The sequence below is a fragment of the Chrysemys picta genome, chromosome 16 (genome assembly GCF_011386835.1).
Source record: "Chrysemys picta bellii isolate R12L10 chromosome 16, ASM1138683v2, whole genome shotgun sequence".
Lineage (NCBI taxonomy): Eukaryota > Metazoa > Chordata > Testudines > Emydidae > Chrysemys > Chrysemys picta.
In genome coordinates, this window is record NC_088806.1 from 14,002,364 (window position 1) to 14,016,903 (window position 14,540).

The 14,540-nt window shown below is 45.3% G+C and overlaps 1 protein-coding gene across 28 annotated transcripts in view; it reads right to left on the minus strand.

Moving 5' to 3' along the window:
- PKNOX2 (PBX/knotted 1 homeobox 2) overlaps window positions 1–14,540 on the minus strand; it is a 658,041-nt gene that overhangs the window by 167,369 nt on the left and 476,132 nt on the right. For all 28 annotated transcript variants that reach the window (XR_010593235.1, XM_065570190.1, XM_065570188.1 and 25 more), the window contains one exon: window positions 12,584–12,755. Coding sequence is in view for 27 of the 28 variants with exons in the window: in XM_065570190.1 (XP_065426262.1) it covers window positions 12,584–12,755 (172 nt within the window). In the remaining variant the exon portion in view is untranslated. The remainder of the gene's footprint in view (window positions 1–12,583; window positions 12,756–14,540) is intronic.

Here is a 14,540-nt window from a genome sequence, read left to right on the forward strand (position 1 = left end):
GTTACGAACATTGCAGAGTTACGAACAACCTCCGTTCCAGAGGTGCTCGTAACTCTGAGGTTCTACTGTACTAAAATACCATGTCCAGTTCTGGTGTCCATGCTTCAAGAAGGATGTGGAAATACTGGAGAGAGTTCTAAGGAGTGGCCAACAAATGATCCAGGGACTGGAAAAGAAACCTTGGGATGTGAGGCTTAAGGAACTCAACCTATTTAGCTGATCTAAGAGGAGGTCAAGAGGTGAAGTGGTCATTGTGTATAGGAACTTACACATGGAAAAGAGATTTGACAGTGGGAGCTTTTCAGCCTTGCTGTCAAAGGTAGAACAAGATCCAATGGCTGGAAGTTGAAGTTGTACAAATTCAACCTTGCAATAAGGTTCAATTTACTAGCAGTGAGGATAGTTTAATATTGGAACAGATTACCAGGGGAGGCGATAGAATCTTTAAAATGAGATTAGATATCTTTCTAAAATATATGCTGTAATCCTGCTCCCAAGACAAGTTCTGCAGCCTTTTAGAGGGAATCAGGTTGGATGGTCGTGGTGGTCCTTTCTGGCCTTCACTGCCCTCAACATGCTCTTAATGGATTAATACAATGACTACAATCAAACCTCAGACTTCAGGGCTTCAGCTCATCACCTGCAGGGGTCTGGAAGGATTTTTAGACCTTTTCAGTGTGGGTTACGGAGGCAGAGGTGCAGCTGCCAATAACTTCCTTCTTGGATCAGTTGAAGCGGAAGGATCTGACCAGCTCATTGTGCTTCTGCCCACCCTCACCAGGTCTCTAAGGTGAGTCAGCAGCACCTCAAATGCTGCAGAGAGATCCAACAGTCAGCATGGCTCTTTGCTTCTTTCTACTAACATGGCAAACGCTGTCTCTTACTGTGAAGGTCAGGTATTAAAGATGGATCCTCCACATCTTCACAGTCACCTTGCTCAAGAATAGGAGGTGAGTAGATGAGTAGAAGTTGACACAGTTAGTTAAAATCAATGTTTTTGCAAGCACTAGACAGATTATTAGAGGACTGAGCCAAAAGAAATCTGATGAGGTACAGCAAGGACAAGTACAGAGTCCTGCACTTAGGACGGAAGAATCCCATGCACTGTTACAGACTAGGGACCGAGTGGCTAGGCAGCAGTTCTGCAGAAAAGGACCTAGGGGTTACAGTGGCCGAGAAGCTGGATATGAGTCAACAGGGTGCCCTTGTTGCCAAGAAGGCTAACGGCACTTTGGGCTGTATAAGTAGGAGCATTGCCAGCAGATCGAGGGACGTGATCATTCCCCTCTATTTAGCATTGGTGAGGCCTCATCTGGAGTACTGTGTCCAGTTTTGGGCCCCACACTACAAGAAGGATGTGGAAAAATTGGAAAGAGTCCAGCGGAGGGCAACAAAAATGATTAGGGGTCTGGAGCACATGACTTATGAGGAGAGACTGAGGGAACTGGGACTATTTAGTCTGCAGAAGAGAAGGAGGAGGAGGGATTTGATAGCTGCTTTCAACTACCTGAAAGGGGGTTCCAAAGAGGATGGATCTAGACTGTTCTCAGTGGTGGCAAATGACAGAACAAGGAGTAATGGTCTCAAGTTGCAGTGGGGGAGGTTTAGGTTGGATATTAGGAAAAGCTTTTTCACTAGGAGGGTGGTGAAGCACTGGAATGGGTTTCCTAGGAAGGTGGTGGAATCTCCTTCCTTAGAGGTTTTTAAGGTCAGGCTTGACAAAGCCCTGGCTGGGATGATTTAGTTGGGGATTGGCCCTGCTTTGAGCAGGGGGTTGGACTAGATGACCTCCTGAGGTCCCTTCCAACCCTGATATTCTATGATTCTATTGCATGTTTAAATGTGAGTGGCAATGGGTCTTCTTCAAAGCAGTCACTGGTAATCTCTGTTAGCAGAGGGCCTGAGCATCTGACTGCATGTCACCACCCAGGAGATGGATAGGGCACTCACATGTACTGACTCAGAGCTCTTTTAGTTCTTCTAAGACATTTGATGTGACAATGAGCTACATTCAGGCTATATTAGCAGCCCGATTCCAGTAATCTACAAAAGCCATCCCAGAGCTGAGTGAGGTTGGCTGGCAGTTCTTCACAAGAAGAGGGGTTTGAGTCAGAAGCTGACTGGGAGCATACCTGTTTGACAAATTGGATTAAAAGATGGTACAATTCTGGTAGGTGTGATCATCTCACTATGGTAGCACAGAAGAATGATCTGTTCCTTGCTTCCCCTGCTGTGGTGTAGGGCTGTAGGAATTACTCTACCTCCTCAGTGTTTTCTTGCATTTTACGCCACTAGAGTCCAAGACTCTTTCCTTTGTGCTTTGTTTGGTTGCAGGTTGTCTGAGCAGTTGCTCATCTGTGAGGGTGAAGGGAGGCTCAAGGTTTTGTTGCCAGCATGGCCAAAAGCAGTGGATAGCATGTGGTCCTAATATCTCATTATTTCCTTCATGTCTTGACCTGTGAACTGGGAGGTCTTTGCCATTAGTTCTAAAAGTTCACTGGGTCTGTAAGACTGGGAAAACCAAGATGACCAAGCCTTTGTCCTGCCAGGAAAGAAGGAGAGCTGACTACTGCCTGGAGGAGATGGCGGTCTCTCCAGGAGATCGTAGTGAGTCAGATGCTGCCTATAGCCACATCTAGACTGGAGATCAGATCCAGAGGTGTTTTGCTGTGTACATGGGTCCAGAGACTTCATCAGAGCAATGGGAGCTATGGACAGTGTAAGTATTTGGTTTGGGGCATGTGTTGCAGAGGCATCTTCAACTTAAGTGTTGAAGTCTCCCAAAACAATGAGTCCTAGGGACTATCACTAGGGACTGGGTGGAGAGCTGCTAGCTTCACTAGGAAGCCTGAGCTGTTAGGATCCCTACAGGGCCTGGACACCAATGACTGTCTTGTTTTTCAGCTCATAGAGCAAGTTAGTGTAAGTTATTATCTTTTTTTGTTGTTTAGTTATTATTAGTGTAAGACTCAAAGACATCAGTGGATATGCCGATGCAGTGGAAGCAATTTTTTTTTTCAGGACAGCCTCTTCTGCATGTGACATTGGAAGGGAATCGAATAGCTACTCCTGCTCCAGTGCACACACAGGGTATGATGATGTACAGGATATGCTATGGCTAAGACTAAGATTTAGTCATGAGTATTTTTAGTAAAAGTCATGGACGGGTCACGGATAATAAACAAAAATTCACGGCCTCTGACCTGTCCATGACTTTTACTATAAATATCTCTGACTAAATCTTAGCTGCTCCTAGAGTGATGCTGCTCTGGGGAGGCCCCCACGGCGCCCCTCCCTGGGACTGCTACTCACTCCAGCAGTGACCGATGCGGCTGGCCACAGGAATGGTCCCGCAGCTGAGGTGGCCCTGGGGTCAGCCACACTGGCCGCTACAGCTGCGGAAATCAGAGAAGCCGGGCAAAGTTACAGAATCCATGACTTTGTGATCTCCATGACAGACTCACAGCCTTAGTTTTGGCTTGTGGTGTGAGACCATTACTTACCCATAACTGGAAGTTACAGGTAAGTAAACTCCTTTTCTTCAAGTGATGGTCCCTATTGTATTCCACTGTGAGTGTTTGACAAGCAGTACCTAAGAAGGAGTTGGGTGCAAGGATGAGAACGGTAGGGTTGAGCGGAGGACTGCCATCCAAAGGAGACATCAGCAATTGAGTACTGTAACAGGGCGTAATGCCTTGAAGACGTGTGGATAGAACTCCACGTGGCAGCTTTACAGATGTCTACAAGGGGGACATCCTGGAGAGATGCCATAGTTGTTGCCTGCGTTCTAGTGGTGTGAGCTCATACCCCTGTTGGGGGAGCAAGGTACAAGAGCTGAAAGCAGAGTAGAATGTAGCCAGATATCCACTTAGAAAGCCTCTGGGTGCCCTTTAACCCTCTCTGCTATCTCAATGAACAGTCTAGGGGACTTTCTGATTGGTCTTATTGTCTGCAGATAAAAGGCTAAAGTTCATTGCACATTGAGAGAATGGAGTCTACATTTTTCTGCAGATATGTGCGGCTTCGGGAAGAATACAGGAAAGTGAATGGATTGATTAAGGTGAAATTCTGAAGCTACTTTAGGGATACATTTGGAGTGTAGGTGTAAAGAAACTTTATCCTTGTGGGACACAGGGAATGGAGGGTCTGCCATCATGGCTTCGAGTTCACTGACGCTTCTTGCTGACGTGATGGCTACAAGGAAAGCAACTTTCATGGATAGAAGGGCCATGGAGCAGGTAGCTAAAGGCTCAAAAAGAGGACTTGTTAGAACTGAAAGATTCAGGTCCCACTGTGGTGTGATCTTTTGAGAAAGTGGGAAGGTTCTTATAAGGCCTTTCTAGAATTGGTTAGTTAGTGGGTGTGTGAAATGGAGTAGCCCTCAGTAGGAGGATGGAATGTGCTGATCACTGCTAGGTGAACTCTTAGAGAGCTGAGGGAGAGACTCAATGTCTTTAAAGACAGGATATAGTTTAAGTGGAGGGGAATGTCTGTAGCTTCTTGTGTAACGTCTCTTAGCTGAGACTAAGAAGAGAAGCCAGTCCAAGAAGAGTCCAAGAAGTCCAAGAAGAGAAGCCAGGTAACACTTTCTAGTTGAGTCCTTTCTGCTGTTAGAGAGGATGTCCCACATGGCAGCAGAGCATGAACGTTCTAGGGATTGTGCCTATCCAAATACCATGCCCTGAGATGTTTGATCTTGCTGTTTCATTGGGTAAGGAGCTCGAGAAATGTCAGGACAGTAATAAGTGGGAGAGATGACATGCACAGGAGCTTGGGCAACCAGAACTGTCTGGGCCAGAAGGAGGCAATTAGCATGACTCTCACCCTGTCTTGTCAGATCTTGTGCAGCACATGTGGAAGGAGTGGCAACAGAAAGAAAGCTTAGTTGAGCTGGCTGGACTAGGGGAGAAAGAGAGCATCACCCTGAGAGCGATAGTCTAGGATTCCTCTGGAGCAATATGTAGCACACTTGCTGTTGGTCTGAGAAGCAAACAGATCCCTGGTTGGGGTTCCCCATTGTGCGAAAATGTCATGTAGCACCTGCCATGGAGTTCCCACTCGCGGTCAATCGCAAAGTGTCTGCTGAGGGAGTCTGTGAGCACATTCTGTTTCCCAGGAAGGTAGGCTGTGGATAGAGTGATTTGATTGCTGATGCATCAGTTCCAGAGATTGCCTGCTTCTGTGCACAGGAAGGCAGACTTTGCTCCCCCTTGTTTGTTGATACAGAATGCGGTTCCAGTGTGTCTGACATTATCAGGACATGGTGAGAGCAGATGAATGGAAGAAAGAACTTGCATGCCTTTCTTACTGCCAGAAATTCCAGGACATTGATGTGCATTCTGGATTCTCAGAATATCCACATCTCTTGTGTTGTGTGGTTGTCCATATGAGTGCCCCAGCCTATTAGGGATGCATCTAAGTGGAGCACAGGATCAGGTCCAAGAGGTGAATATAGTTGGACCGTTTGGTAATAGTGACCATAATATAATTAAATTTAACATCCCTGTGGCGGGGAAAATACCACAGTGGCCCAACACTGTAGCATTTAATTTCAGAAAGGGGAACTACACAAAAAATGAGGAGGTTAGTGAAACAGAAATTAAAAGGTACAGCGCCAAAAGTGAAATCCCTGCAAGCTGCGTGGAAACTTTTTAAAGACACCATAATAGAGGCTCAACTTAAATGTATACCTCAATTTAAAAAACATAGAGAACCAAAAAAGAGCCACCGTGGCTAAACAAAAAAGTAAAAGAAGCAGTGAGAGGCAAAAAGGCATCCTTTAAAAAGTGGAAGATAAATCCTAATGAGGAAAATAGAAAAGAGCATAAACTTTAGCAAATGAAGTGTAATAATATAATTAGAAAGACCAAAAAAGAATTTGAAGAACAGCTAGCCAAAGACTCCAAAAGTAATAGCAACAAATTTTTTAAATACATCAGAAGCAGAAAGCCTGCTAAACAACCAGTTGGGCCGCTGGACGATTGAGATGCTAAAGGAGCACTCAAAGACGATAAGGCCATTGCGGAGAAACTAAATGAATTCTTTGCATCGGTCTTCACTATTGAGGATGTGAGGGAGATTTCCAAACCTGAGCCATTCTTTTTGGATTACAGATCTGAGGAACTGTCCCAAATTGAGGTGTCATTACAGGAGGTTTTGGAACAAATTTTTAAACTAAACAGTAATAAGTCTCCAGGACCTGATGGTATTCACCCAAGAGTTCTGAAGGAACTCAAATGTGAAATTGCAGGACTACTAACTGTCATCTGTAACCTATCATTTAAATCAGCTTCTGTACCAAATGACTGGAGGATAGCTAATATGACACCAATTTTTAAAAGGGCTCCAGAGGTGACCCTGGCAACTACAGGCCAGTAAGTCTCACTTCAGTACTGGGCAAATTGGTTGAAGCTATCGTAAAGAACAAAATTGTCAGACACATAGATGAACATAATTTGTTGGGAAGCAGTCAACATGGTTTTTGTAAAGGGAAATCATGCCTCACCAATCTACTAGAATTCTTTGAGGGGGTCAACAAGCATTCGGACAAAGGAGATCCGGTGGATATAGTGTATTTAGATTTTCAGAAAGCCCAGTATGAACAGAAGGATAATAGAACAGACTGCTTAAGGAGGTTGTGGAAGCTCCTTCACTGGAAGTTTTCAAAAGGAGGCTGGATAGCTGTCTGCCTTGAATGGGTTAAACACAACAAATCCTGCATCTTGGGAGGAGATTAGACTAGATGACCCTTGTGGTCCCTTCTAACTCTATGATTCTATTATTTATGGGGCAAGTTCGGTGGTTCTCTAGGAGAGGAAGCAGGTGGCAACTCCCTGATGGAGCGGATGGTCTCTGAAGGGGGCACTGTTCCCTTAGTCCCAAATATGCCCAATAGGAGGGACTGAAGGGTGGTCATTAAGGTCTCCATGGAATGGGATACTATGGCTCAGGGTCAGGTGAGGCGACGGCTGCTCCCAGGGTTATGCAGGTCTCCTGGGAAATGGATTAGAGTGGTATGGGAGAGGCAATTCTTCCGATGGATCCGAATCCCCCAAGGAAGAAAAGGCTACAGTGGCAGTACCATCAGTGCCGTCTGAGAGGTGTACTTTGTGTGTGTGTGTGTGGGGGGAAGGCTCCAAACCACAGTCTGGAGTCAGTGGAGCACAATGTTTCTGGTCTTTCTTCTCATGCCTAAGGGACTTAGGACATACTAAATCCTCATGGGCAGAGCTGGTGGACGGAACATCTGGTCTTTTCGAAGTGGACTGAGACGAAGACTTTAGACCCATGCTTATGAGAATATTTCTTCCCAACGAGGCCCTGCCATAGGTCTGTGGAGGTGGATTCTCTGGCACCAGAGTTCGACTTCATAGCAGAAGATTCACTCCTTGCTGATTCAGGTCAATGTGCAGGAGGTGGGGGGTTCCCAAGCATGGGTCCGATTGGGGTCTCATGGCTATCCCATGAGATATCTGCGGAGACAAAGTGCCCACCCTTCTCGGGTACGGCTGGGGAAGGACTGACGGATACTGCACTGAGTGGCAATGTGAGCTTCTCCCAGGCAGTAGAGGCAGTGTTGATGGTGATCGCTGATGAAGAAGGACAGGGGGCAGGGGGCACAGAATTTGAAGCCCATAGTTCTGGGCATAGTCCAATACCCAAATGCGGAAGTGCAGGGGACACCCCTGTAATCTACTCTACAACTACTAAAACTACTCAAACTGGTAAAACTACTAATCTACACATTATTTAAGAATTAATAAAACTATGTACAACTGTTTATTTAGAACGACGTCAGAGATGAGGACACTGAAGGTTCCAGTGCAGCAATAAGAAGGAACTGAAGAGGCAGTTGGTCCAACCCACCTTTTATTGCCTTGGTCGGAAGCACGAGGTGAGCCAGGGTGCATACGCGGACCAATGGACACTACTTTCAAAACTCTCCGACTCCGAGCGCATGGTGAACATGCATAATCCCAGTGGAACACAATAGGGACAATCAATTGAAGAAGAGAGTTAGTTTGCCTTTCTTTTCAGCTGATAGCATCAGGAACAAACTCAGGAGTAAGAATAGCAAAGTTGTTACAAAACTCTTCAGTAAGAAAGCATTTCTTGTTCTTGTTCTTATATATATATATATATATATATATATACACACACAAATCATTGGCAAGTAATATATGCCAAACTGTGACTGCAATTTCCACCAGGAAAATGCAGGTAGAAAGCTGTGAAATGCAGGGATCTAGAGACTGGTATACAAGGAAACTTTAACTTTGTTGAGAAATTGCTCACATTTCTTAAGGTAACCATTGATTAACAGTGTATAAGGTACTGGCAGTAAATCCAGTTTGCCTAGGCAGGGAGATCATGTCATTACGGTTTCTTATCTGGAATGTTTTACAAACCAAAAATTACAGTTTGCTAACAATCAGACATAAAAACTAATTTAATAAATCAGAAGCAAGTTACTGACTGTCAAAGGCACTTATATTTAAACCACACATTTGCACTTGCTAGATAAAGCAGGAACTATTGGTAGAGCCAGTTAACTAACTAAAGTGGAGTCCTCTTGCCTTGGGTACAGTCAGTCATTTGCCTCATGTGTGTGCAGCTCAATGCAGTTTGTTGTTTTTAATAGCGGTAATAGCGACCATAATGTAATTAAATTTAACATCCTTGTGCGGAGTGGGGAATACCACTATAGCATTTAACTTCAGAAAGGGGAACTACACAAAAATGAGGAAGCTAGTTAAATGGAAATTAAAAGGTACAGTTACAAAAGTGAAATGCCTGCAAGATGCATGGAAACTTTTTAAAAACACCATAATAGAGGCTACCCCAAATTAAAAAAACATAGTAAGAGACTAAAAAAAGTGCAACCATAGCTAAACAACAAAGTAAAGGAAGTGGTTAGAGGCAAAAAGGCATCCTTTAAAAATTGGAAGTCAAATCCTACTGAGGAAATTAGAAAGAAGCATAAACTCTAGCAAATCAAGCATAGAAGCATTATTAGGCAGGACAAAAAAGAATCTGTTGAGCACCTAGCAAAAGATTCGGAAACTAACAACAAAAACTGTTTTTTAGTATGTCAGAAGCAGTAGGTCTGCCAAACAATCAGTACATCCACTGGACAATCGAGGTGCTAAATGAGCACTCAAGGAAGATAAGGTTAAATTAATTCTTTGCATCAGTCTTCACTGCAGATGATGTGAGGGAGCTTCCCACACCTGAGCCACTCTTTTTAGGTGACAAATATGAGGAACTGTCCCAGATTGAGATGTTGTAACAAACTGATCAATTAAACAGCAATAAATCACCAGGACCGCTTCGTATTCACCCAAGAGTTCTGAAGGAATTCAAATATGAAACTGCACAACTACTAACTGGTATGTAATCTATCAGTTAAATCAGCTTCTGTACCAGATGACTGGAGGATAGCTAATGTGACACCATTTTTTTTTAAAAGGCTCCAAAGGTGATCTTGGCAATTACAGACCAGCGGCTTACTTAACTTCAGTACCAGGCAAAGTGGTTGAAATTACAGTGAAGAACTGAATTATCTGACACAAAGATGAACACGATTTGTTGAAGAAGAGTCAACATGGCTTTTGTAAAGGCAAATCATGCCTCGTCAATCTATTAGAATTCTTTGAAGTGGTCAACAAATACGGGGAAAAGAGTGATCCAGCAGATATAGTGTACATGGACTTTCAGAAAGCCTTTGACAATGTCCCTCACCAAGACTCTTAAGTAAAGTAAGCAGTCTTGGGATAAGAAGGAAGGTCCTCTCATGGATCAGTAACTGGTTAAAAGACAGGAAACAAAGGGATGAATAAATGGTCGGTTCTCAGAATGGAGAGAGGTAAATAGTGGTTCCCCCATGGATCTGTACTGATACCAGTGCTATTTAAACATATTCAGAAATGATCTGGAAAGAGGGGTAAATACTGAAGTGGCAAAATTTATAGGTAACACAAAATTACCCAAGGTAAGTAAGTCTGAAGCACACTGAGAAGAGTTACAATCACAAAGCTGGGTGACTGGGCAACAAAATGGCAAATGAAATTCAATGTTGATAAATGCAAATTAATGTGCATTGGAAAATATAATCTCAACTAAATATACAAAATGATCTAAATTAGTTGTTACTACTCAGGAAAGAGATCTTTGAGTCATTGTGGATAGTTCTCTGAAAACATCCACTCAATATACAGTGGCTGTCAAAAAAATCTAACAGAATGTTAGGAACCATTAGGAAAGGGATAGATAATAAGACAGTAATATCTTAATGCCACTTTATAAATCCAGGGCACACCCAGATCTTGAATACTGTGTGCACTTCTGGTTGCCCCATCTCAAAAAAGGATATATTAAAATTATAAAAGGTACAGAGAAGGGCAACAAAAATGATTAAGGGCATGGAACAACTTCCATATGAGCAGAGATTAAAAATCTAAGGGGGATCTGATAAAGGTCTATAAAATCACGACTGGTGTGGAGAAAGTGAATAAGGAGGTGTTATTTACTCCTTCACACAACACAAGAACCAGGGGTCACCCAGTGAAGTTAATAGGCAGCAGGTTTAAAAAAAACAAAGGGAAGTACTTCTTCATACAATGCACAGTCAACCTGTGGAATTCATTGGGATGTTGTGAAGGGCAAAACTATAACCAGGTTCAAAAAAATAATTAGATAAATTCATGGAGGATAGGTCCATCAGTGGCTATTAGACAAGATGGCCAGGGATGCAACCCTATGCTCTGGTATCCCTATCCTCTCACTACCAGAAGTTGGGAGGGGATGACAGGGGATGGATCAAACGATTATTGCCCTGTTCATTCGTTCTGAAGCGTCTGGCATTGACCACTGTCAGAAGACAGGAACCTGTGCTAAATGGACCATTGGTAAGGCTACGTTTTAGTCATGGGTATTTTTAGTAAAAGTCATGGACAGGGCACAGGCAGTACACAAAAATTCACGGCCTGTGACCTGTCCATGACTTGTACTATATACCCCTAACTAAAACTGGAGTGGTTTGGGGTAGGGGGCAACCCAGGGTTACTGCAGGTACTCTGGGGGAGGGAGCCAGGGGTGCCACGGGTGCTCTGGGGGAGGGGGCTGGGGACATTGCGGGTGCTCGGAAGGGCAGGCAGAGGCACGTAGCCCGGGAACTATGGTGCTGCTAGGGGGGAGTAGGCGGGGCTGACATGCTCCCTACCAGGCTCTGCATGGCTCCCCAGAAGCAGCGACATGATGTCCCTCATCTCCTAGGCAGAGGTGCCACCAGGGGGCTCCACACGCTGCCCCTACTCCAAGCGCCAGTTCTGCAGCTCCCATTGGCTGGGAACCGAGGCCAATGGAGCTGTGGGGGTGGCGCCTGCGGGCAGAGGCAGTGCGCAGAGCTGCCTGGCCACGCCTATGCCTAGCAGACGAGAGGTATGTTGCTGCTTCCAGGGAGTCTTCCCCCCGCCCCAAGGTAAGCACTGCCCAGAGCCCTCACCCCCACCTGCACCCCAACCCACCCCTGAGCCCTCTCCTACACCCAAACTCCTGCTGCTGTTGGGGGGCCGGGGGCGGGGGCCTGAGACTGCCCCTGCTGTGGTCGGTACAGCTGGCCCAGGGGCAGCCCGAGCTGCTCAGGCCGCCCCCGGGCCAGCCACACCGGCCACTGCAGAAGTCACAGAGGGCCCGGAAAGTCACAGAATCCATGACTTCCGTGACAGACTCACAGCCTTAACCATTGGTCTGACCCAGTATGGCAGTTCTTATGTTCTTAAACTATTTCTATAAATTTTAGACTAAGATTTATAATTATTCCTTTTGAAAAATCTCAGTTGCCAAGCTTATCCAGACTCCTCATTGCTCTAACACAGTGGTTTTCAAACTTTTTAGACTGAGTACTTCCTTACAAATAATGTAGTATACTGCATACCCCATCTGAGATAGTGCCTCTGAGATAGGCAGAGGTGATACGTGCCACCCCAGATTTCTGCCTTCCATTTAGCAACAGCTTCGAGAGGTTTTCAAACTGTGGGGCACGTCCCCCCATGGGGACCCAGAGGAACGTTCAGGGGGGTGAGCAGCGATGCCACAGGGCTCAGGGAGGGAGTGCCACCTTAACCCCCTGACTCACCTCAGTGGGGCACCCAGCCTGTCTGCATGGGGGGGCGGGACACGCAACCAAAAATTGTAACTCAAAGGGGGCTCAGCTCAAAAACTGAGCCGCCTCACATCGCTGCTCGCCCCACCGAACATTCCTCCAACACCCCTGGGGGGTGCGCCCCACAGTTTGAAAATCTTGCTACTAAATAAAATGTGTTGTCCACCATTACAGGATTTTTCTCACGTACCCCCCTGACGAGAGCTCGTTTACCCCGCGGATTACATGTACCCCGTTCGAAAACCACTATCTAACATATGCTCCTTAAAACACATCCAACCTGAGACTTCTCTAAGCTGCTGCCCTTTGGGCTTTGGGTTCGGATGCCTATAGCGTAAGAGCAAAGCATTGAGATGTCCCTGTTGTCTCAAATGCTAAACAAAGCAATGGGGCTGGGACTGGTCTGAACCAGGGCTTTACCAGGTTGTCCAGTTCGGGGTCATCACTGAAGAATGGTTTGTGTTCCTGCTCCTGCTGGTGTACAAAGTTCTCAATGTCCACGTCAAAGCTGGCAGAGGTGATGCACTCGGAGCCCTGTGTTGCCTGCTCACACTTCTCAAACAGCAGCGTCAGGAGTGGGAAAAGAGGATGCCTGGAGAGACAGGAAATCACAACATTCTTTCTGTAAAGCCATCTTCCTATGTATTTAACTGATTTCAGCTTTCTGCGCCAGAGTGTGGGCGAGTATTGCATTCACTCACCAGCTAAACACGGGCATTCTCTTTTCCAGTCTCATTCTCATCTTGTTTTCTAACCTTTAATTTACACTTGCCTCTGGGAGGTAGGGGATTTCTTATGCTGCTAAAATGTCAAAATGGCAGCCAGACAAACAGATAAATCTCCCAAACATATCTGTAGGCACCCTATTCTGATCAGTTCTATAAAGCAAATTCCACTGGCTGTAATGTCACAGGGTCAGTTACCAACATTACTACAGGGGTTATGGTCCAATTCTGATTGGACTGAAGTTGGTCAGATGGTGCCATAACTTATAGTTGTTTTGAAGAAGTTTTGAGCAGATGGATTTGGATGCTCTAGAAACAGGGTAAACTTTCACAGCAGTGGCAGTTATATTTCCTATTCCTATAGGCTGTGCTATCTCCCCTTGGGTCCCTTAGAGGGGAGTGGACACCATCTACAATGCTTGGTTCACATAAGAAATTCTCCATGGCCTAGAACTCCTGCATGATTTGATGTTGGTTCTGCCCACAGTTGCACTAATAATAGTAATAGTGCACAGCAGTCCTGTGGATCACAGCATATAGGGAGCCAGCAGGGCACAAAGCGGCAGCACGTAGGGTCATATCACTTGCGTACCTATGAAAGGATCCAGTGAGAAGGATCCCAAGGGCTGTACTCACCTTGATGGGGTCAGAGGGAGCCTTGCTCCTCTGGGTTGGACTCTTTAAATCATTGCTTGTGTGATGGCCATGGAGGGAGCCTTTCTCTTTCAGGTCTGTGCCTCAGTGAGCCTGAGGCTGGTCCAAAACTGAAAAAAAGTCTTGGGACCCATGATAATTGAATCCATAGGTGTTGGCCTTTATTTGGTCATAATTCAAAATTTCAGACAAAATAAAATGATCCAAACATTGAATTTGGACCGTTTCTCCCAGCTCGGCCAGTGAGGCTGCAAAAGATCCTCCGAGGGTCTAAGCCTCAGCCTCACTTGCCCAAACCTCCTTTCCATGAGTTGCCTCATGATGTACCAGCCCAGCATGGTTAGGCACTGCATTGCCATCTCCCACAATGATGTTTCCCCCACCCCTGTGTTCCTCAGTCTCCCAAGCCCTGATTCTTGCTGTCTTGTATGTGTTTGTTTTGTCTTAGTTAGACTCTCAATTCTCCAGGACACAGAACGTGTCTCTTGTGTTTGGAAAGTGCCGTGTAATTTACAGCCCTCCATCAATGGTTTGTAGTAACAAATGTTAACCAAATGTACCACTCCAATACTATTCCATGACTTGCTGCCCTGCGGGCAGTCAACATCCTGCCTCGTGGTTTCTGCAGTTTGTTACCCCTGCTCTTTGGATGGCTGACAATGTCTTCATAGATGGTCACCCAACAAGTTGCAGATGGCGCCAACAGCTTGTCCATTTTGAGCCGAAAGTGCCTGAGCACCAAAGACAAAATTGTCAAAAGTGGCCTTGGACTTTGGGTGCTTAACATTGTTAGTGCCCAGTATGAGACATCCAAAACACTGCAATGCCCTAAATCAGGGGCTGTTTCTAGGTAATTTCAGCCCAACTGACTGGAATGTGCTTCCTGTTTTAATAAGTGAATACCTATAAACCTACATTGTATTCTTCTGAATGTGTCTAGCTATGAAATAAGATATAGTCCTCCAAAATGCACCACATCGCCTCCCAATCCCCACCAC